This window comes from Lagopus leucura, unplaced genomic scaffold (assembly GCF_019238085.1).
Source record: "Lagopus leucura isolate 7727_CA_CO unplaced genomic scaffold, USGS_WTPT01 Super-Scaffold_100034, whole genome shotgun sequence".
Taxonomy (NCBI): domain Eukaryota; kingdom Metazoa; phylum Chordata; class Aves; order Galliformes; family Phasianidae; genus Lagopus; species Lagopus leucura.
In genome coordinates this window covers 4,283,388-4,306,561 of record NW_024962283.1, presented here as the reverse complement: position 1 = coordinate 4,306,561, position 23,174 = coordinate 4,283,388, and the positions used below count along the sequence as shown (strand labels likewise).

General features: G+C 47.8%; 1 protein-coding gene across 1 annotated transcript in view; it reads left to right on the top strand.

Moving 5' to 3' along the window:
- The first annotated feature begins 2,143 nt into the window (after positions 1-2,143).
- POU2AF1 (POU class 2 homeobox associating factor 1) overlaps positions 2,144-23,174 on the top strand; it is a 28,441-nt gene continuing 7,410 nt past the window's right edge. Inside the window, exons 1-6 of the mRNA XM_042882630.1 lie at positions 2,144-2,170; positions 5,146-5,267; positions 18,431-18,558; positions 18,961-19,003; positions 19,094-19,365; positions 20,515-20,786. Of these exons, the coding sequence (XP_042738564.1) occupies positions 2,145-2,170; positions 5,146-5,267; positions 18,431-18,558; positions 18,961-19,003; positions 19,094-19,365; positions 20,515-20,786 (863 nt within the window). The 5' untranslated portion in view covers position 2,144. The remainder of the gene's footprint in view (positions 2,171-5,145; positions 5,268-18,430; positions 18,559-18,960; positions 19,004-19,093; positions 19,366-20,514; positions 20,787-23,174) is intronic.

Below are 23,174 nucleotides of genomic sequence, written 5' to 3'. Positions count from 1 at the left end.
CACACTTGAGGTCTCAGGGATTGGCCTTCTTTAATTAAATGAAGACGTGCTCAACTACTTGCTTGCAGGTGTGGGATCTTTAAACGTCACAAATTTCCAAATAAACCAGAAGAGTCAGGAAGGAAAAACAACAACAAATCTCAATACCTGTGAGCTGGTGATGAAGCACCGCCAGAGGCCTTTCCCTTGCTCCTGCTTTGACCCACTTCTCAGCGAGTTGCTCAACCTCTCAGGAGCAAATCTGCCAACCTTACTCTTCCTGCTGGACGAGAGGCCATTTCAGCACGGGTCAACAACAGAGAGCTGTGATTTCAGGGTCAGAAAAAGGCAATGCTCCCCATAAAACATGCTGAGTCCCATCCCAGCTGCCTTCTGTCCAGGTGGAATGCAAGAGGAGTTGTCCCAGAAGCATCAGGCGGTGGCATTGGGATCCATCTTCACCAAGCCTTGAAGACATCGGGGATGGGGACGGAGGTGAGCTGCTCCCCACAAGTATAGCCAGGTGGAGAAGGAGGAACTGTGCTGCACTCTGCTGTGAGCTCGGCCCTTCCTGGCCTCCTCTCCTTCCCACTTCTTATTTTCTGTTGTCAGCAGTTGGGTTTGTTTTGGCTTTCAGTGCCCACAGATTACACAGAGCGCTCTGCATGCTTTGCTGCAGCCATTTGTGCTTTGGTCATTCCTGAAAAGTCTCCCAGTGGACAGATTTCCTGGAAAGCACAGGGCACGAGTACACCTTGTTAATTTGCGTTAATTAACCGGTGAGGTTCTCATCTGCTGAGGTGATGCATGCTATAGCAAAAGCTCTGGAATAAACGACTTCATGTGGCCCTGGGGCCAGCATTGGTATTACTGGAGATTGAGCTCTATTCCCCAGCAAAAACAGTGAAAGTCTCCACTCGTTTCACAGCTGATGCCCAAGAGAAGCTTCACACTGGAGGGAAGAGGCAACAAATGGTGCAAAAGATCATCTGCCCCAGCCAGGGAGGTGTAAGGTCCCATCCCTGGGCATCCTACCTGTGGTTGGCTGTGAGGTGGTGGTGGTGTTTTATGATATATGCGATCAAAAAGTTGGTGTAGCTTCTGAGTATCCAGTGACTGAACGACAGGGCAGGATTCAGTGCTGTGCTCTGAGCCTTTGCACCTCCCTTGCCGGGCTGCAATGCCCCATTTCTTCAGACAACGCTTGAATTCTGACTAACTGAGCATCGACACGGCTGGCAAGCGAAACTGAAAGCAATGCTTTTCCCTTCATAAAAACATTGAGCCTCTCGGTTAATTTTATGAGCTTTTCTTCTTTTGTTTCAGATGTTGTCTTTCAGATGTTAGAAGGAACAAATTAGAATAATTGAGTCAGAATATTTTCACAATATTGAGATGTTTAGCTGGGAAAGTCCAGCTTTGCCTCACTGTAGCGACTCATAATTGGAACAGTATGATCCGATTTGTTTCATTTTTCTCTGATGTTATCAGATAAAACAGAAAATATTAGGCAAGTACTGGGGAACCTTAAGGACCTCCGGCACGGTGCAGGTTTGTGCCCTGTGCTGAGGCAGTGACTTCAAAAGGCAGAGAAAATTCATTCCATTCCAAGTGTAGGAAGTTCAGACTTCAGTCTGATTCCAGCAAATTGTGCTTCTTCTCGTCGGGAGTTTTGGTGGAGATAAATGGGAAAATGGGGTGTTGGAAGGAGAGCCAAATTTTCACCTCTTGTCGCTGCTCGAGGTTTTGGCCAGGAGGGGGGAGGAAGACAGGCGTGGAAAACGTGATCTATGGCTGAGTGTTTCCCATAGCCTTCATGTCTGCCATTGGCAGCCCTGTCCTGAAAGCTCTGAATTTATTCACCTGGCTTGGCACGCTGCTGGGCGATGCACTTAAACTCCAAGGGACCCAGGCTGTGTGCTCTCAGCGCTGCGATTGTAAGGGGATAAATGATTATAACAGTTTAATGTGTAATCCAACCCGCGCGGTATGAAAATTCGACCCTTCTGTAAACATGAAGGAGACTTAAAATTCTTTCTTTGGAAATCACCTGGCCTGCTCTAGTCTGGAGGAAAAAAAAAAGCAACAAAACCACAACGGACTTCTTCATATTTGGTGTGTAATGTTTGGCTTTAGGCGCAGAAGTGGACATAATCCAACGAGGAATGAGGGCATCTGCGTGCTGGTTGAGGTCAGGTATTTGTATTGGACGTGGAACTCTACAGTGACCCAAATGCGTGGAGTTTCGAAGAAAAAAATCAAGAGTTTTAGTGAATGCAGATGTCATTTCCACTTGTGAGAGCATGTTTTGCCTTTTCTTGTGTTCTTGCCATGAAGTCTGATGTACTGCAGAGCACAGGGAGACAGAAGGGGGAGAATCCCACAATTGGTGCTGCTCTGCTCCGTGTGAATCCTGCTGTTTTGGGTGAGGGTTCCTGAGGGCTGAGTTGCTCTCATGGCCAACGTTCAGCACAGATCTGTGCCTAGCTCAGGGCACGTGGAAGTGAAATAGTGTGGGATATAAGCTGTATAAGCAGTGAGTGCAAAACCGATGACTGGTAAGCGAAAGAGAAATGATGGAGAGGATCAACTGGAAACTCAAGTGCAGCTGTGGGTATTTCATGAGAACCATGGGGTACAGTGAGGGCTGGTTTCTGCACCTGCATTTCATTCAGTAGAACATTGAACAGTGAGAACTTCGCTCACTGGAAGATAAGGCTGGTGGAGGGACTAAGGAAAGTTCCTCCGTTTCCAGGGAGCAGACAGCACTAATGAAACACATTTTGTGCATCTGGAATGGAAGGAAGCATCCCATAATTCTGCACTCAGAATTACGTAGCACTGATGTTTAGACAGCTGTCAGCGCTGTGTCTTACATGGCAACGTCTGGATTGAGCATTTCTCCTTCAACCTGCCATCGGGTGCTGCTGGCGTGTTGCTCCCACGGCTCGTGCTGATGTGTTTGGACATCGCTGTGCTTCCAGATGTCCATTTTGATGAGGGTTGGATGAAGGGTGTGGGTGAGGGCCGGCAGGTGGCAGCTTCGCCCAGCGGATGGGTGACAGAGGGGACACAGCGTGTGCCACTATCGGCTGTGGCAGTGGGATTCTCCTTTCTCACCCAAACACAGGTCTTGCAGGGTGCAGGAAGAATTCCAGCTGCCAATCCCAGAGCACCATTTCGCTTTAGAACAGACCCTGCTTGTTGCTCCAGTGGCAGCCACCACAGAGACATAGAATGGCTTGAGTTGGAAGGGGCCACTCAGATCATAGAATCACAGGATGGTTTGAGTTGGAAGGGACCTTTAACATCACCTAGTGCCAGCCTGCTACAGGCTGGTTCCAACCAGAAAGTGCCATTTCTTCTGTTCCTGCTGACCACAGTCGGCGTTCATCCTTCCCTCCCAGCGCAGAGCTGTCAGCAGTATGCATGTCTTCATGGCAGACAACGCTGCTTCCACTTTACCAAGCTTTTAATTCTGCCTTTTAGTCCAGGTGCTGTTTTGGTTGGGTGGTTTATCTTTTCTTTTGAGTTTGTTTTTGGTTTTCCCATTCTTTCTGATCAGAAGCAGCACAGATTCTCCCTCTGAACCCCACAGTGCTGCTTTGCAAACTGACCCCCAGCGTGGCCTGACCAGGAACCAGAGCTGGGCATGTGTTTAGTTTTTTTTTTCCTTAATGTGGATATAAAATCAGTTTGTAAAGCTTGCAGCCTCTCTTAAGCACGAGGGCCAAAGGACGATGTAACCCATCTCCTTGTCTAAACTGGGTTCAGTGCTCACGGAGTGGGGTCAATGTTTCCAGCCTGAGCCATTCTATGATTCTATCCCAACGCCCATCGGTGTCTCTGGAGGCAGGTGGCACAGCTCCATCTGTGCTTTGATGATGAGAACAGGCTGATAAGTGCTGCTTTCAGTTAGTCAAGTGGAGACAGGCTTGAAAGGCCTTCTACAAAACCAGCAGCCATCAAAGAAGAGGGGGAAATTTTGCCAATGAATTATTAACTCGATTATTAAAGGTGTAATTAAGCCCTGATGGGAGCTCCCAAGGGAAACAGCGTAGCCAAAGGCTGAATAAGATGGAAAAAAGTCCTGTTCAAGAGCCCAGTATGCAACTGAGCCAGATGCCAATCTATGGGGGACATGGATAGGAACCACCCTCCCCCCCTAGAAAACTTCTCCAGTTATTTTTCCTTAGACTTCCTAATGGCTCCCCTAAACCAGGCTGGCTCAGTCTCCTTAGTGGCCAGCTGGGGTGGGATCTGCAGGTGGTTTGCACCTTGCCTGGGCTTTCCCAGGTGTTCCAAGGAGGCCACAGAATAGCATGTGCTGAATGATGTGGTGGGAACTTCTGTGCAGATTCACATCTCGCCATGATCCCGCTGCTCTCTGCAGCTCTCTGCCCACTCCTCTGCAGCTGAACACTGCAGGTTTCGGGCTGAGGATGCTGTGGAGCTGCTGAGTCCTGTTTCTCGATGAAACTCCAGGGCCAAATGTGCTCTCAGAGAGCTCTCAGTGTGAAGGTTTCCAGACAGGACCACATGCCGGCGGTTTGACTTTCCTTGTGACAATTTGGGCTCAAGTTTTTGCCTTGGTAACAGGGGCAGGGCTCAGGCTTGGAGTGAACCAGCTAGAGGCAGCCCCACGGTGTGGTTTCTGGCACAAGGTCTGATCTGCAGTGGCAGAATATCTACCACCAGCAACTGTGCAAGCCTGGGCCAACATCTCAATGGCAAAAGAGGTGGTGAAGCCTCTGGTTTGCTCTACTGAGTTCGGGCTCGTGCCTTGGTTGGATACGGCTTTTTGAGCCATTGGTAGCTGTGTTTGGGAGTTACTTGCACCATGTGAGCCCAAAGCATGATGCCTTTCTAGGATTTGCAATCCAGTCAAATGAGAGGCTCTCAGAAAGCGAGTTTCATCTGAAATCCGTGTCGACAGTTAGGCAAATTTTGAGAACAGCTTTACAAATGGCGAGTATTGGTCATAAGAAGTATCACTGTTTTCACATTACACAAAGCCTTCCTTGTTCATCTGCAGAGCTTCAGTTTTGCTTCAGTGAGAGGAAAGTGAGGCTGTTAATTACATGTTCCTGTAAAGAAATGCTGTTGCAGGAGACTCAGAAAAGGGACCCAAGCCCTCACTGTAGCCTGTTTCTGGCTGTTATGCAGGACCACTGTGCTGGGACTCCAATGGAATGAGCCCTTCTGCTGCACTGCCTTCAGAGCTGCACAAACCCCGTCCTTCCTCGCAGCCTCACCCTGCAGCTTCCAGAGCCAGTCATGCGACCCATGTGAGTAACATGCAACGATATTCTTGCTTGTGCTTTTCCCTTGGTGAATCATTTGAGATCTTCAGATTTCTGCCCATTTTCAGGTTGATTTTGGGGGGTCAATCTGCGTGTACTTTCTCAGCAGATAGATCGGACAGGTGGTTTTCTTCATGTTGGTGCACAAACCCTGAAAGCCATCAAGACCCAGGGCTGGTGCTACTTACTGTAGGTGGGAAAGTTAAAAGGCGCCTTGCTCCTTCCCTTTTCTTGCTGCAAAGCGAGCATTTCTACATGCATCAGTGCACAGTGCCCATAGGACCATTGCTGCTCTTTGTCCTCTACCAAGAGGACAAACTCTGACCACAGTTGGCTTGCATCATACGAGCTCAGAGTGTTGGCTGCTGCTGTTCCCACTGCCTGACTCAGCGCCGGAAACTTTTCAGCTCAACGTGACTGCAACTCATCTGCAGACAAACACCTGAACGTGTGAGTGAGGAGCAGGAAGGGAGAGGCAGGGACAGGCGAGTTCTGTGCCTGCTGCAAGCAGCTTACAAGTCAAGCTCGGAGAAGTCTGATAGCAAATTTGTGTTGGCTCGACTTCTAAATTAATTTTCAGTATGATTCGTAGCCTTGAAGTCAGAATGCTCTTGAGGACACTGGGGAATAGGGTCACCTGCGTGCAGAGGTTCTGAGGGCTTTCATCCTCTGTGTCTGATGTTGGGTGTGAGCAGTATGGGGCGCTCAGCAGGAACACTGAGAAATGATTTCAGACTCAAAGAGGGGAGATTTAGAGCGGATGTAAGGAAGGTTTGGCAGTGAGGGCGGTGAGGCGCTGGCACAGGTTGCCCAGAGAGGCGGTGGTGCCCCGTCCCTGCAGACAGCCAAGGTCAGGCTGGACGGGGCTGTGAGCACTGCTGAGCTGTGGGTGTCCCTGTGCACTGCACCTTTGAGGCTCCCTTCCAACTCAAACCATTCTACGATTTCTGAATGTGAAAAAATACAGGCAGCAACCGTGGGGTGGAGGTGGAATGTCCCAGGTTCAGATCCTCAGCTTGTGTGAGAGGTCATGAGGGTGACGGTGCTTTACACTGCCCAAGGGCTTAATGCTGCTGCCAACTGTGTATGGAGGATGCCTCATTTGTTCCTTATTAAAACTGAGGTATGAATCAGAGCTCGTTTCAGAGGGCCAAGTGGGAGGTGTGGGGCTCACGTAGACAAATAAAAATATTACGGAACTTCTTCAAGTGGAGCTCATTGTACTATAGCTGCTTTACTGTTATTTATAGCACTATAAAAAATGGGTGATGTTCATAGGATCATTTGAGTTGGAAGGGACCCTCGAATATCACTTAGTCCAACTCCCTGGCAATGAACAGAGACACAGCAGCTCCAGGGGTGCTCAGAGGCTGTTGGAAGGATGCACTTACAGAGGGGGGGTGACATTGTGCATGGCAGTGCAGCACTCCCAAGGAAAACCAACCAAACGTATGAGTACTGACAGCAGGCTTCTGCAAAATAAGTGCATCTTTGTGTTTGTTTCTCTGGATCCGTGACACACGGAGATGTTGGAGCAGGCTGTAATTGGTAATGTTGTTGTAATTGGTAATGTTGGTAATGCTGACTGGGATCAGGACATCAGAAATCACGTCTGTCTTTTCTTTTAAGTCTTCCCACTGTGGGGCATAGAGTAAATTCTGGCATTTCCCAGAGAGTTTTGATGAGATTTAACACAGAATTCACCCCAGGTCTCTCTGGCCCTGCTTGGGTTGTTTGTGATCTCCCTCCTGCTGTGACTCACGCCGTCCTGGTAACCCTCAGAGTTTCTGCTGAAAATGGGAAACTTTCTTTTATTTTTCATTTTTGACTTTTTTGGGGGCTCACTGACTGAAGTCACCCTTTGCATTCCAAACACAGGTTTTGAGGATTTGCAGGTGTTCTTTGCAGGAGCTCCCAGAGGTAGAGGTGCTCCCAGGCTGGGTGATACAACTTACACCAGTTTACTGGGATGGATCCTGACCTCGTGCTCTGTGCACTTCTGTCCTGGATTGCCTTTCTGTATTCTCACATCCAATGTCATGCAATAGAACAAAGATGTGAGATAGAGAATTTGCAGTCTGAAATACCTACCCTGGTTCAAGCAGACGTTATTGCCTCCAATGAGACTCAGCTTCTCAATCTCTGTTCCCTCTCCTGATGGATGATGGAGGAAATTTCAGAAGGAACCTTGGCTTAAGTGTGGTTGTCTTTTAAACTCATTCAGAGCTATGAGATAGAGATCCTCTTATTAAGTTCATTATTGCATCCTCAAAGATAAATGTTTGTGCTTGCAGACCACAGAGCTTTCTGAAATACCAGACTGCTGTTTGTGTATTCATACTTCTGACTTTGTATGGCAGGATTAAAGCACTAATATTGACACATGTTAAAATATATATATATAAAAGGGTATCTGTCGACAGCATTAATCCTCTTTTTGGAAGAAAATTATTTATGAGCTCAACTGCTGTCTTGGGAATGAGACAATAATAAGGAGATAAGGGGAAGGAGTGCCTAATTCATAACCTGCAAGGTAAAGCTCGGGATCAGATTGTCAAACACAACTTACTCTTATGGAGGCATCCCCAGCAGCATCCCCATCCCCGCAGGCACTCGAGGCCAGGTGGGATGGGGCTCTGGGCAGCCTGAGCTGGGGGGGGGGGCAGCCGTGTCCACGGCCAGGAGATGTAAGTCTCCTCCAACCAAAGCCATTCTGTGATGATTCTATGACTCTATTTTGTTTGTACTCCCAGAACTGTGGCAGAACTGTGTTGTCTTTGAACCTTTTGGTCTGTGGACACGACTCAATGCGTAGCCACCAGGAAGAAGAGAAATCTCACCCAGACTTGGGGCAGAGATGCTCCATGCTAGCAGGGGTCTCACTGGCTCCAAGACATTGAGCTTATTGCTTTGGTGGTGAACTGGTCAAGGCAGGACTGGGAGGCGTGGAAACGAACATCGTAAGTTTACTGACTGTGGGTATAAATGGAGATGGGCGATTGTCAGCCACCAAAGCACCGCCACTTGTTTCATCTGTGGATATCCGTGCCCTTTTTTGCAACTTCCTCATTTTAGATATTTATCACCAGACTTTATCTGGTTTCACGTTCGTAAAGTACCGATGCAAAGACCTTAGAAACAGCTGAATCCTGAGCAATTCCATGTCACCCTCGGCATTCCTAAGTACAACTACGGCATGGTTTAATGTGAGATGCTGCATCTGGGTGTCAGCACAGCACCACGCCGTGAGCCGCCTCTGCATGCCCTGGCAGCCTGCTGTGTACGAGCCTCAGGCAGCGCTTCTGCAGATGTAGGCAGGGTGTGTTCTCACATTTAAAAATAGAGGGCCATTGGTGGCAGAGACCTGCTGGAGGCCTTCACTGGCCGTGCTGCTTCCAAGCAGCTTTGTGCTGGCAGAAGTCTGATGTTTCCGGAAGAAAACTGCAGCAGAGCACAGTTATGGAGTCGCAGAACATCTCATGTTGGAAGAGACCTGTGAGGATCGCTGAGTCCATCTCCTGATTGTGATCGCTGTTTTCTCATGCACTGACTCAAGCCAAATGCCCTTAGCTTCTACCATTGCTTCCTGATATTGCTTCCTGCACCGTGAGCTTGAAGTAAATCTGAATGCCTGACCAAAGCAGTGATATTTGAAGACCATCGTTTGTGAGGTAGAGGTTTTGCATTGCTAGAAAAATAGCAGTTTCATTCTACACATTGAAGGGGTTTGTTTTTATTTTTGTAATGAAATCCTGTAATTGCATTATTTTGGGGAGAAATCCAATAGTTACTGTGCCAGAGATAGGAGAGTCCAGGTATTCCTCCAGCACTGGTGCAAATGGAATGGCACTGAAGGAGGTTCCAGCGTCGTCCCTCCACTCATCCAGCAGCACAGGGCTGTGAGCTGGGCCCTCCCCTGTCCGTCTGCGTGGTGTTAGCTCACAACATGCCTGCTATTACTAAGCACTTTGACAGCAGAGAGGATATGGCAGCGTGCAGCTGGTAGTAAGAATATATGCAGATATGCAAAGCGTGGCAGAGCAATGCTGAGGAGGTGGGGGCCTATTGCTGAGAGCAGCAGCGTGGAGCTGTGTGGTCTCCTTTGTGTCACTGCTTGGTTTGGAGGTTGTTTCTTTGTGGGGTTTCTTGGGCAGAGCTCTTGTGTTCAAGAAACGTTCAGATGTGGCACTAACAGACATGGGTTGGGGGGTCATATTGGTGGTAGGTGGATGGTTGGGCTGGTTGGTCTTGGTGGTCTTTTCCAGCTTGGTGATTCTATGATTCTGTGATCTCTGTTCTGTCAGTCCATTGGGTTTTTTTCTGTTTGCTTGTTGGTTTTGTTTCATGAAACACGTACCAGTGTTACACTGCAAAATGGTTTGCAGTATGAACCCTCTCCCAAGACACATTGGGCATATTGGGAGGGGTGAAATCCCTTTGATATACTCATGGCCAAAAACAAAGACCAGATCCCGTCTTGTTCTTTTAATGGGGATGCCAAGTCGTGAAAGAGGACCTATTCATGCAGTGGTGTGAATAGGTCAGATACAACAGTGTTGTTAAGATTAATGTTCAGAACGTACCTGAACTCCTACGGCAGTCTATCAGCCTTCCTTCATCTCTCTGCAAGGCTCTTTGGAAGGGCCAGCTCTTCCTTTGTAGGAAATGCTGTATTTTGATAAAAACAAAACAGAAAAAGGAGAGGTTTCTTTTTTAAATGAAGGACGTCCTCGTTTAATGAGGCTTGAAGTGTTTACAGGTGTTTCCTCACCCGTTCAAATTTAGCGGCCCCAGGGAGTTGAGATTCTCATAAGGCAGGGGCGAACGCTCCAGTTTTGTGTTTAAAAGCTGTGAGCATTTAAAGGGCCCCACAGACACGGAGCGTGTGTTGGTTTGGTCTGGTTGAGTGCCTGGAGCCCAGGATTGCAACAGGGCGGTCACTGGACATGAGCTGAGGTCATCCACAGTGCCACAGATGGTCAACGCCTTGTTAAAAACCCCATTTGTTTTTCTGCTGCGTGACCCCATTTTTGCAAATCTCCGTCAAAAGCCCCATGAAGGCAGGTTCCAGGCTCGGTGGTTTGTTTAAATGGATCTCGGTGATCTCACGCGCTGCTCGATGCTTAATATCTTCCAGAGCGCATTTGGTCTTGGAGGAACTTTTTAGCGTCATGAAGAACAACACAGAGCAAGGGAAAATATAGAAGTAGTTGTGGTTGGAGGATGTGATGACATCACAGAGTTCAGCGGGAACACGGGGCTTTTAAAAAGCTGAAAGAAACATCCTGGCACTCAGTGATCGCGTCCCCCGAAAGGGAGTCAAACCCACGTTGGCTCTTAAAGAGCCCGACTGTCTTCAGCCAAGACACAAAAGGCTCCATCCCACCACTCAACATGCACTGGCAAAAATGTAAGTGAGCTCCGGTTGCCTTTGTTTTCGTGTCTGATACAAGAGGTGTGATGGATAAGTGAGGGTTAGCATAGCATGGGAGAGGTGCTCAGGAGAGACAAATGAGAACGTGATGCTGATTTTCCAGCAGGGATATCAAGACAGCATTGCTGCTTTGTTGGCATTCATCACTATGAATCAAGTGGAAGACTATGATTCATAAAAACAATAACAGGATGCAGGTATTATATCAAAGGTTACGGTGGTTACATACCAGAGAATTTTCCTTTTTAAAAGTGAAACCTGTGAGAAAGCTTATTTCTGTGTCTTTTTTGATATGTACTTTTTTTTTCTACATCTAATAATAAAGATAAGGAGCGAAGGCAATACGGTTATGAGTTTACAGGAAATCAGTTTTCTTGTTTTCAAGATAATTTCACTACTCTTGGCCCACCTTTGCTCAGATAATTTGCCGATCCCAATGCAGGTAGGTGTTTGCTCTGCTTCTGCAGCTCTTTCATTCTCACTGTGCGGATCTGTAGGCTGGATGGGGCCCTGGGCAGCCTGACCTAGTGGCCCATGGCAGAGGGCTGGGATGTGGTGGGCTTTGAGGTCCTGTAAGCCGTTCTGTGATGCCATGACTGTGTTCATTTCTCCATCCTTAGCACTGCACAATGCCGTCCTTTAGCCTGGAATAATATAATGTGTCTGACTGGAAGAGGCTTCTTTCTTAATGTCTTACTTGACATGGAACTAAGACCAATCTTATTCTCTCTGACATTGCAGCCTGTAGGTTATGCAGAGATGGGTTTACGATGCCCGCGTCTTTCTGAACTTATTAACATTTAATTCTCTTCTCCCTGCTAAGAGCTTCTGTTACTCTCTTCACTCAGGAACATTGGAAGCTCAGATGTGTATTTGTGAAATTACATTGTGCAAACTTTAAGTCCTGAAGTAAGAAGCCCAGGCTGCTTACACTGTGGTGTTTCAGTTTGTGTGATGAGTAGTCAGCAGCAAGCGGGAGCTCTATGGTAACACACCTTGTTTCCGATGATCTCGTGCTGTTTTCAGAACCAGTAGGTATATGATGTGAAACATGCTGCAAGGGTCAGATGTTATCTTCCATCTGAGAAGCCTATCAATCTTCTTTTTATTATTACTTCTTTTTTTTTTTTTTTTTTTACTGCAATGACAAAGCAATACTAACAAGCTGTGTTGTAGGTAGAACCAAACTGGCAACTGATAAGGTGTTTTCCCCATACGTTGTTTCTTTGACACATGCAATGCTTTCACAGGTAAGCAGGAATTGCAAGCCTGCAGCAGAGGAGATCAAAACACATGTTTCTAAGTCACCCATCTCCCCACTGGGAGATTCCAGCCAACACCATTTCTGCCCACCCCTGTGTCCCCCCCTGCCTCTGAGCTCCCAAGGACTGGACTCTACCACCATTGCAATGCTCCCTGCTGTTCTGAAAGACAGCAACTGCCTGCATTTGGCTTCTCTTGCTGCAGATGGAGCAGCCAGGCTTCCCTCTGCCCGTGGGCTGGTCACTGGATCAGCCTGGCATTGTGTTAGTTGAAACATGGAAGGAGTTGAGAGCAGGTTGCTGCCTGGTTGCTGTTGGTGTTGGTTGTGTTATGGCATGGTTGGGGTTCCTCAGTCTCAGAGGCCTTTGGGTTTTTTGCTAAACCTAAATATAGGATCATTTTTTCAATGTTATGCTGTTATCCTGCTTCTTTCCTGTTGCACTGCAGCAATGAATCACCTTGGCTTCAGGTGTAGCCACGAGCAGTGCTCTGATGGCAGCTGGGGTGCATTTACCTTCTCTGTGCTGACTCTCCACACATTGCTGAGCGTGGTGTTGGGTCTCAATGATTTCAGTGGAAGTCAGACTTTGTGACAGTTCTGTGAGTCCCCATTTAGTCCCACTGTCCTCTGCCACTGTGACCAGCTGTGGGCTCGTGTTTCCTGCACCATCTGGTTCAAAGCACCTGTGATGCACAAATGGATGTCCTTGTGCAAGTCACAAAGCCATTAGTAAGTCCAGCTCTGTGTGCTGTAAAGCTGCTGTACAGCAGCTTTCTGTGGGCTGTTGCTCTGTCCCACTCCTGGATCCATTCACCACCTGTTGTCCTTTCCTGATGGTTCTCAAATTAGAAAGCAGCTTCAAGCACTATTCAGAGTTAGACTAACAGAATGGTTTGGGTTGGAAGGGAGCTGAAGGCCGCCTGGTGCCGCTCCCTGCAGCGCACAGGGACACCCACAGCTCAGCAGTGCTCACAGCCCCGTCCAGCCTGACCTTGGCTGTCTGCAGGGACGGGGCACCACCGCCTCTCTGGGCAACCTGTGCCAGCGCCTCACCGCCCTCACTGCCAAACCTTCTTCCTTACATCCAGTCTAATATTGGCTTTTCACAGCTACATTTGCAATTGAGCTCAGGGCAGTGCCAGCTGGAATGCAAAGGTAGAGGCAGAAATGTTTGCTCCATCCGTACCTGGATGAAAGGAGGCTGCACAGAACTCCTGGCAGCCTCCTCCATCAGGATGCCTCAGCATGGATTTAAATGGTTTTTAGCACAACGGAGGTTTCAAAAGGAATGGTATCATCCCCATATTCTGCCCTAGCCATGAAATAAACAAAACCAAAACAAGCGAAGATCAAAACAAACAAACTGAAAATCGAAGACGCGGTGATTTGAATAGGTGTCACCTCACCGGAGGGCATTTCTCGTGGGCACTTCTGAAGGGCAGTTTCCTGCTTGTGCAGAGGACCTTTCAGCAGAAAGCCCTACAGGAACAGGACAGCCCTCAGCCCTGCGGTGACCAGAGGCCCTCGTCCTCTGGGGATTCTCGCATGGCTGGAGATGCGCACTGTGTCGTGATGCTGCGGGAGCTTCAGTGCAGGAATGGGGCCCAGAGCTTCCGCTGAGCAAAAGGCACAGCCTGAAAGCATCCCCTCCCACGGCAGGAGCAAAGTGACTGTAGGGGCTTCCCAGCTTTTGGCAGGATTCTGCTGGATGGGAGCCGGCCGCTCAGCGGGATGGGAAATTTCTATTGCGCAGCACCTTCCCTCTTACGTGTCCGTATGCAGATAGCAACTCCATGTTGTATTTTGATGACAAAATGAGCATACTTCTCATGCAAATTACTTCTGTTATGAGAGGGCATGCGAGCAGGTTGCAATTCGGCAAGTGTTTCACATTGACGTGGTGTTTTTGGTGAGGTCAAAAAGCTTTGGACACAACTCCTACTCAAGTCCTGTGGGACCGGTGCAGGTAAGGCAGGATTCCCGTGCAACAGAGAGATGTGAATCTTCCCCTTTGCAAACCTCTTCCCAAATGCTTTTTAAGCCCCTGAAGCCTTTTCTGCCCTCAACAGATGTGGGCTCTGTACCGCCTTTCTGAAAGTATCAGATAATGAGACCGAGAGGTGAAACTGCAATATGTCACATCTTGTGAGTCTTAATTTTGGTAAAACCCCACTGGGAAAGATGGATAGCACGAAAGTCGAGCCCATCCATGCTTTACGAAGCAGGTGTTGGGCTCTATGAATGACCACATCAGCAATTAAATGGAAGGCTTGAATTACTAAAATGGAAAGAGTATTCTGGGCTGGGAGGAATTGGGACATGCGGGTGAGACTTATGGTTAAGCCACTTTCTGTCTATCTCAGCTTCCCCTTTGTAGCAGGAGTTCTCTTATTCTGAAACAGATCATTTTTGGCAGCCCTCACCACCAATATGGCCAATGGCCAATGCAGCCATCTCCCCGTGCTGGAGCAGAACACAGGTTCTGCACAGTGCTCCCATGGCTTCCACTCCTTTACATCTCCTGGAGGTGTGGAGGAGACCTTTCCTACAAGGGCGGTGTGCAGAAGCATGCAGGAAGGACACAGGCAGGGTATGATGGCACATGGATCTGCCGGAACCCAAGGCTGCGTTGGTGCTTGGACATCTTCCACTTGTAGATAAACACCCAAAAACGAAGGGACTGGGCATAATTGTGCAATAAAGTCCTGTGGCACTGATCTGTTTCACTCCGTTGGGTAGCTGTAGCGCTAAGCAACTGAGCAGAAAGAGACCAAACACCGCACTGAGTTGTTGGTAAGCAAGTGAAATATTTAGTCTATTGATTTAATTACACTAAGGAGCCTCCCGAGTTCATTTCCTTATGCTGAGCAATGAACCATCGCTTGTCTCCTTTGCTCTTGCTCTGAGTTTCTCTGTTTATTGTACAGCAGATTCTCTGCCCAAGATGTTTGCTTAGCACTTTGCATTTAACTAAATCCTTATTGAGATACACACCCTCAGCGTGACAAGCAGTGTAGGAAATAACCTGCTCTGGTCCAGTTCTCTTACTCAGAGCTGTCTTATAAAAGAATGGCAACACCTCACAGGAGATTTGGGATGTGTCAGAAGCACGGAGTGACTTCTGGCCTCCAAATGGACACACCACGCCAACACCATGGCCTCTGGTCATCATTTCAAGTGGAGAGACCACTGATGAGATGACAAAGTTGGTAATGACCAAAGGCAATATGGGGAAATGCTACATTTGGAGTTTCTTCATGGTTTATCCACACAAAAAATGCTGTGTGCTCTGTTTGTCAGCCAAAGAATGGTCTGTTGGTGGTGAGTCCCAGTGCCTACCAGCCAGCCCAACCTGTTGCTATCAACACAACTCCCTAAAATTTTGCTAGAAATAAGTCTGTCTGCTTTGATCGTGACTCGTTTCCAAGCAGCAACAGCTGCAAACCAATGCTACCAGATTGAATACTTCTAAAAAGCATTTTGAAGAATGCTGAGTCTGAATTGAATACAAAATGCAGACAAATGTAATGCAACGTTCGGTCTCTTGCTTCAATATTCCTCAGTGGACGTTGTTTTTTTAATGTAAAAAGATCTGAATTAGAGTCGAAGCATGCAAGCAATGTATCCAAAGCTACACCTTATTTTTCTCCCCTTTCTTTTGAACTTTTTATTCACCAAAGTTCACTGCACACCACAGTGGTGTCAGCAGCTGCTCTATGGAATTTTCAAGACCGAAGGCCAAATGTCAGTGGTTTGTTAACTAAAATGCAGTTTTTTCTTGTTATCCAAGAAGAACCATTTGCTTTTTGGCGTTAATGTAAATAAGAAAAAGATTTCTGTTGTATTTCTTTTCAGTTTTCTTTTATTACATTGGAAGGAAAGAGCAAAATGTTTGCTCTGGTTGCACTGACTGGTTGATAGCTTATCAAACATAGAGCACGAGCACAGAGAAAGGGAACCTTGTGAAGCGTGTTGCTTGCTTCTCTGCAATCTCAACAAGCTGAATGGCAGAGCAGCTTTCAGCCCAACACCTCTATGGGCTTTTTGCTGTTGTCTCTGATGCATAGCACTGCAGGGAGTGCTGTGTTTGGTACCGTTTGGTGCTCTCCATCCACTTGGAGAGATCGCTCCAAAGGGTTTGGGGTTCATGCCAGGCTTTTCTCAGCAATCAGCAAATGCAGCAAGTGATAACATTGATGAAAGGAGCTTGGTTTTGTGAGGCGGCCTGACCAAAGCGTTGCAATGAGCTCAAATAAGTTTGCACACAGAAACTATGGCCAATCCTACTGGCTGGGTCGGGTTCCCTCTCTTCTCTCTACGCTTCCAATGCTTTGTACAGTGCTCCAGCTCCAGCAACCAGCTGCGAATTGGACCCAGTGCCTGGTAAGGAGGACGTATGGCTGTTGTGCTGTGCACGCTTGAGCACCAAACTACATGATGCTGTTCTTTATTTGTTTTGGGTTTGTTGGTGCATTGCAGCTCAGTGTAACAGTCTTGATTAAGCATGAGTTCAAGGTAGGCTTGATGGTTCATTAAGGCAACCCTGATAGAAGAGGCTGGAGAGCACTCAGTCCAGCTGCATTCTCACAAGGATGCTCAGTGGTCATCACCTCCCAAAATACTTGTAGATCAAGTTATTTTGCTTTAGGAGGAATTGCACACTGAAGGCCAAGCTCAGTTTGCTCTATTTTTTCTGTGCTGCTCAGACATGGTGCACACTTGAGCAGTGGAAAAGCAGCTGTGCTAGCATTATTTTTATTTCTGGAGGTCAGCTTGGGGGGAACCGAAATATGTCATGCAGACTTTGGTTTTATTTCTTATCTTTTTTTTTTTTTTTTTTTTTTTTGGTTACTCTGCTTACACCGGAAACTGTGAATAGGTATATTTGTCAGCTTTTACAGTAAATTTCTTCTCTCCCATCCCCCAAACCTGGAGCCAGAAACCGCCATCCTTCCCCACCCAGCCCTGCAGGGAGGAGCTGTGAGGGCAGTGTGGACAGGGCTTTGCCAGGGGGACGTTCTGCCCCTCGTGCACCCTACAGCATGCTGGCTTTGGCAGAGCTGATGGTTTTGCTCGCCATGAACAGCAGCAACACCCAGTTGTGAGACATTCTTGGTAAGGTAGCAATGCATCGCTTCCAAATCAGTGTCATGCAAGAGCAAGAAGCACCTTTGGGATGGGTTTCATTTCAGACCTGTCCTGTATTCAGCTCGTTTTCAGAGTTATCAGTGCAACCCGCAGCACAGTGCTGTGTGACACTGCCTTTAATTAGTGTTCAGAGAAATTAATGCCAATTAACATTGTAAAAGCAGAGCTGTATTAAACAAAGTGACTTTCATTCCCTGTGCTGACTGCATCTCCAAAGCCACAGGAGCTATGAGAATGCAGGCAACCTGCTTTGAAGTTCCACAAGGAATGGTCAGAGAGGGCAAGTGCACATTAAGCAAAGGCTGAGAAATCAGCTCTGCTTCAGCTATTGCTCCAAAGCATGGAATTTTCCCTATGTGCATAAGGGTAACAAACAAAGAGAGCAGTTCCACGCATAACTGTGGTGTTATCTGCTGCCAGAAGTATTTATAATGGCCTCTGAAGATTTTGTGATTAAATGGTATGTGGTGGGGCTGAAAGAGCAAACTGGTGGTGTTGCAAAGCTGAGGGAAAGTAAGGATTTCGTTTTTAAAAGGAGTCCAAGCAGAAAAGTTAACTCTGTCAAACATTTTTGAGGTTCTCCCGTAATTTTAGACTCAGTTTTTCATTTTGTTCTGCAGTGCAAAGCACAGATCGTAAATCTGAATCAACGCTTCCTACTGGGATGGTGCTTTTCATGGACGATTTGAGCTGGATATCCAGCTGGGCTTCTTCATAAAGCCAACTGCAATCCTCAGAAATGGAAACTTACCAACTGACATGCTTACAGATCGAAGGGGCAGCAGCAAGTCTTGCTATCAGTGCTTCTGAAAACACAGGGCCTTCCTGAGCTTTGCTATCCTGTGGTCTCCTGCTCTAAACTGCCTCCAATGGCAGTTGGGTATAATATCTGCTGATGAAGAATGGTATTTGCTCTGCTCTTGTTGTCTCATCATTTAGCTTGCTGAGCCCTCCCTGCCTGCTTCCAAAAGCCCTGGGGTACACATGTCCAATGAGAGATGGCAGCAATGGCTGTCCAAATGGGGATGCTCTTCACGTTTGGTTCTGTTTGCTTTTAAATAACACGTTTAAACCATAGCATATTTCTCCCAAATCTCTCATCAACCAGCCTGCAGGTTCACTCGGACCCGTTTGCCCTCCAGGTTTTGTAAATCACTGCGCTGCACACCTGTGGCACAGGAGCAACAGGAAGCAGACAGACCAAAGGGAAAGTGCATCATGTAGGAGTGTTCTGCAGGAAAACGGGGGCAAGAAAAGACAATAAACACCACCTGTCTCTTTGTTTCCTTTTCTTTTTTACAGCTTCTGCTTCAGAACAACAGCCGCAGCCTCGCCCCTACCAAGGGGTCCGCGTCAAAGAGCCAGTGAAGGAGCTATTGAAAAGGAAGCGGGGAAGTGTTCATAATGCCACTGCAGCAGCAGCCACAACGGTAGGAGGGAGAAAGAAATGCGGGAGCAAAGCTTGGTTGGGTGGCTGGGAGGCCCTGGCATCGCTTTGTGCAATGAGAGAAATCTTTGTATCACCAGAGTGTTCAGAGATAGCGGAACCTCTCGTTACCTGGGGATACTATGAAATATGTTTTAAATGCAATATATAAGTTAGATGTAAATGAAGACCATGTTTTGAGCGACCTGGGAGTTGTCCCTGCCTATAGCAATTGGGTTGGAAGTATATGATCTTAAAGGTCCCTTCCAACCCAATGCCTTCTATGGAATAAATACATTTTCACCTTTACAGTTCTGGGCAGCTTCAGCCGCCATTGATTTGGCTGAATGGAGACAGGGAGCTGCTTATGGTATTAATCCTTGGATATTTTTCTTCTCTTTTCTAGGTCGTTTTGCCCCACCAGCCCCTCCCTTCCTACACACCAATGGGTAATACTTCCTTGATTTTCTACCTGTTTCTCAGCCCCGCTGCAGGGAAAGCCGCACAGAACTGAGCTGTAATCCCCTCCTGTCTTCCAGGCCAGCCGTGTATCGATGTGGATGCTGCTGCCCCTCCACTGCCCGGCGCAGAGGAAGGAGCACTGTGTTCCAGCTGGCTCTCCCAGCCCTCTCCCTCATCCCTGCAGCCTCTGACTCAGTGGACCACTTACCCCGACTACGTGTCCCACGAAGCAGCCAGCTGTCCTTACACTGCAGACATGTACATCCAGCCTATGTGTCCCAGTTACACGTTGGTTGGGCCTTCGTCTGTACTGACTTATGCTTCTCAGCCACTGATCACCAATTTCGCGGTAAGTCAAAGGCACCTGACTATAAATGATGGCAAATTCCCCACCTTCCAAAAAGCCTCAATGGGGAGTGCAGGATGGAACTCATATGATTTAATTATTGTCATGCAGCTCATTCTTGCATGTATTCTCATAGTGTAGCCCCTTCTTGGGCATTGGAGAGCTATGAAGTTGCTTTGAAATTGGAGACTCCTCTGCCATTTCTCCAGCTCTCTACACTCCTTTAGCACTTTTCATGTTGCTGATACAGCCTGTTCTTGCTGCTGTCCTGAGAAATGAGTCATCTCCCACCATGTCAGCAACAGGGCTGCCATTGCCTTGAGTTTGTTTGGCTCTGTGGACGTTATTTATTGTCAGGGAGTATTGTTTGCAGCTCAGGAATGTTAATGGGGAGTGTTCAGCTTACTGTTGTCATCGGTTCCAGCTGGAGTAGGGGTTCTTCATCTTGGATTTGCAGTAGCTGAGAAAGCTGTAGTTCTGAGTGGATTTACTCTATGGCCCATAAACACTGTTGTCAAATCAAGTACTTAGAATCATAGAATGGCTCAGGTTGGCACTCAAAGATCACCCAGTTCCAACCCTCTGCCACAGGCAGGGCTGCCACCCATTGGTTCAGGCTGCCCAGAGCCCCATCCCACCTGGCCCTGAGTGCCTTCAGGGATGGGAAGGAAGCTGTCCCTCCAGAGGTCTGTGCAGTCTTCATGGGATTCTTCACTATTTAATTCCAAATATTTGGAAAAAAAACAAAACAAAACAAAAACAAACAGAAGTGAAGGGAATTCTGGGAAACACCCACTGGACATGCCAGGAAAATGGCTTGGTAAGAAAATGCTGCCAAAGAAGGCAGCATTCAGCGCAGAGCGAAGCTGTCTCGTGGCCTTGCAGCGAGGGTGGGACTGGGAACAGAAAGCTGAAGGGAACTCGTCATGAGCACAAGCTACTGCCCGCGAGCACCTGGGACACCCACAGCCACTGCTCTCATGGGAGCCAGCGTGGGAAAACTGTCACCTTGGGTGTAAAGCTTCCCCAGAGAGACAGGAAAAGGGATGTTCAAAGTGAGACTGAGCATCCTTCCCCTCGTTTCCCGTCCTCCCCGCGCCCCACCCTATGGCCAATGGTTTTATTCTGTCCAATGTCTCTCCTTCCCACCAGCCCCGAAGCAGCACCCCGGCCGTGGTGCCCCAGCTGGAGGTGACGGAGCAGCAGCCACCCATCACCTACTTCCCGTGGGCGCAGCCCCTCTCAGCACTGCCAGCCCCCACCCTGCAGTACCAGCCGGCCTCTTCCACGCTCCCCACGCCGCAATTTGTGCCCCTGCCCATCTCCATCCCTGAGCCGGCCCCGCAGGAGCTGGAGGACGCCCGCAGGGTCATCGGCACACTGCCCCTAGAGAAGCTGCTGCTAGAAGATGAAGACAATGATACGTATGTGTTAAACCACGCTCTCTCTGTTGAAGGGCTTTAAGCTGCACGATTTGGGTCCGGTCCTCGTATACTCAATGCTCCACCACGAGCACTGAGTACAGAGGAAACCCGGCCCAAAGTTGACTTGGGGTTTTATTGTCCGCCTCCAGCACACCGTGGCTGAGTGCTGAGTGAAACTTGCTTTGTCCTGGGGCCCAGCACCCAATGTCTGTGCTGTTACAGCCTCAGCACGAGGTGACTTTCATCTCACAGCCTGAAATGGACAAACCGTAGTGTAGCCGTGGCCAACTGCAGTGTTGGGTGAGAGTGCCCTCGCCTCTAGGTGTTGGCAAGACCTTTCCAGTAGGACTGCTTTCTAGAGCTAATGCCTTGTGTATGTCTTTGCTCTGTCTGTAGAGCTGTTTATGCCGCTTGAAAATGTTTGGGGGCCTGCATTGGTACTTTTCAAAATTGAACCACCCCTTTGGAAAACAAGAAAATGTAGAAGGTCCATTTGTTCTACTGGTGCAAATGGGTGCATCAGTCCAAAGATGAAAAGTCAATGCAGTTGAACTACATGACAGTGCAGTAGGGTTTCCCTGTGCGCAAAGCAATGCAAAGTGGCCTGGGTGAAACCTCTGATTTCACGTGAAGGTGAAACTCAAAGCTCTCACCTTCTCTGTCCCTGTAAGACAGATGTGTAGGCATTGAAGGACAGTGCTTTGCAGTCGTGGTCTTTCATCTACAGAGTGCTTTTTGGACTCTGAATTTTCATCTCGGAGGTGGGGGGCTGGTTCTGTGGCTGGCTGGTAATGCTGCGTGTTCTACCAATGGACAGATCCTGGTCCCACTGACGCCACCGAGAGTTTTGCCTGAGTCAGGATTGCACAGCATGGCCCCATATCAGCAAATCATTGAGAAGACAGGGTCTTCCAAAACCTGGACTTCAGCCTAACAAGAAATTTGTGACATTACTATTAGCTGGCAATACTTTCATTTCTTCTGTAGCATTTGAGTACGAAGTTGTCGGTGTGCTGAGCCAGGGAACCTTAGTGACCTCTCTTGTGCCTTACTGTTATGGAAAGTTCCTCTGCGTTGTAGTTTCCCAAGCTCACAGGTGCACACATTCTCTCTTATGGCTTTCTGGTTTTCTTTCCCAGACAACGAGTAGCTTTACCTTTTCCTCTGATGTCGCTGTAAATCTTGTTGTTGATGTTCAGGAGTGCCATGCCACAAACAATACTTGCAGGAGATGAAACCCCCTTCTGATTTTTGTTTATCATTTCCTTAAAAAAATCTGGGGGCTCTTGGCTGGTGAACACAATTTCTCTGGGTTTTTCTGCTTTCTGAAGCCCAGGATCCTTAGCTGAATTCAGTACTTGTGAGATCATGCAAAGTAATTTATTGCACTGCTGACTGCCTGGTGCCCAGCACTCCAGTTGCCACCCAGGCAATATTTCAAGTAATGTTTTATGCCTGAGTGAGGTTTGCAAGATCAGAGCAAAAGTCTTGAGGACTTTCAAAGCGTATTTCATTGTTTAATACTCACAAATCTAGAAACACGAGCAACAGATCATGTAAGTGATCATAAATCACTTGAAAATAGCAGCAGTCCAGGCGCACCGAAATTAGTGGCTTACATTTGCAGAAAAACCCAGCAAAGAAATTAATTAGAAAGAGTTTGGTTCACCGCTGCTTACTCCAGTTTTATGAGTACAGAATCATTCAGTAAAACTGGGATAACAGGTGTGAGAACCAAACCTGTGGTTGCTAAGATTGCATTTTAATTCCTTTCACTTCAATGTATGTAAATTCTGTGTGTGGATACCAAAGACGAACTACTTCAGAATTTCTTTCTGGGTTGTTCTGGTTAGAAAAAAAAACAAATTATTCTCTAATAAAGATCTACAGTAACTTCCATACGCCTGGAGTGTTTTATTTCCTATACAGAAGTATAACCCAGCTCTGGGTTAGCAGTCAGCCCGTGAGTACAGCCCAGAGCCCAAGGAGCTGTTGGGCTTTCTGCTAGTTTAGCACGTTGAGGCAGGCTAAAGAGGATCTCTGTGGTCCAAATGTGGGCTGGGAGCACTGCTTGCACTGCACTGCTGCTGCTTGGGTGTTACCTGCTATTGGTAACCATGTGGATGCATGGTGTGCACTCACAGCTCATGCTGAGCTTGACTGCAAACCAGACCAGCCGTGAAGTTGCATTTCTACTTCCTAAAATTGCAAGCTGTGGCTCTGGGGTACAAAATCACCTGGGGGAAGAAGTGACTGCCCGCTGGTTTATATGACTAAGAAGTGTTGAATGTTGCTGTCTGGAGAGGAGCAAATTGGGCTGCTAGGGTTCCTTGTGCCAAGGTTTTATGCTACCATGGCACGCAGGGCTCTGTGACCCCAAACCAATGG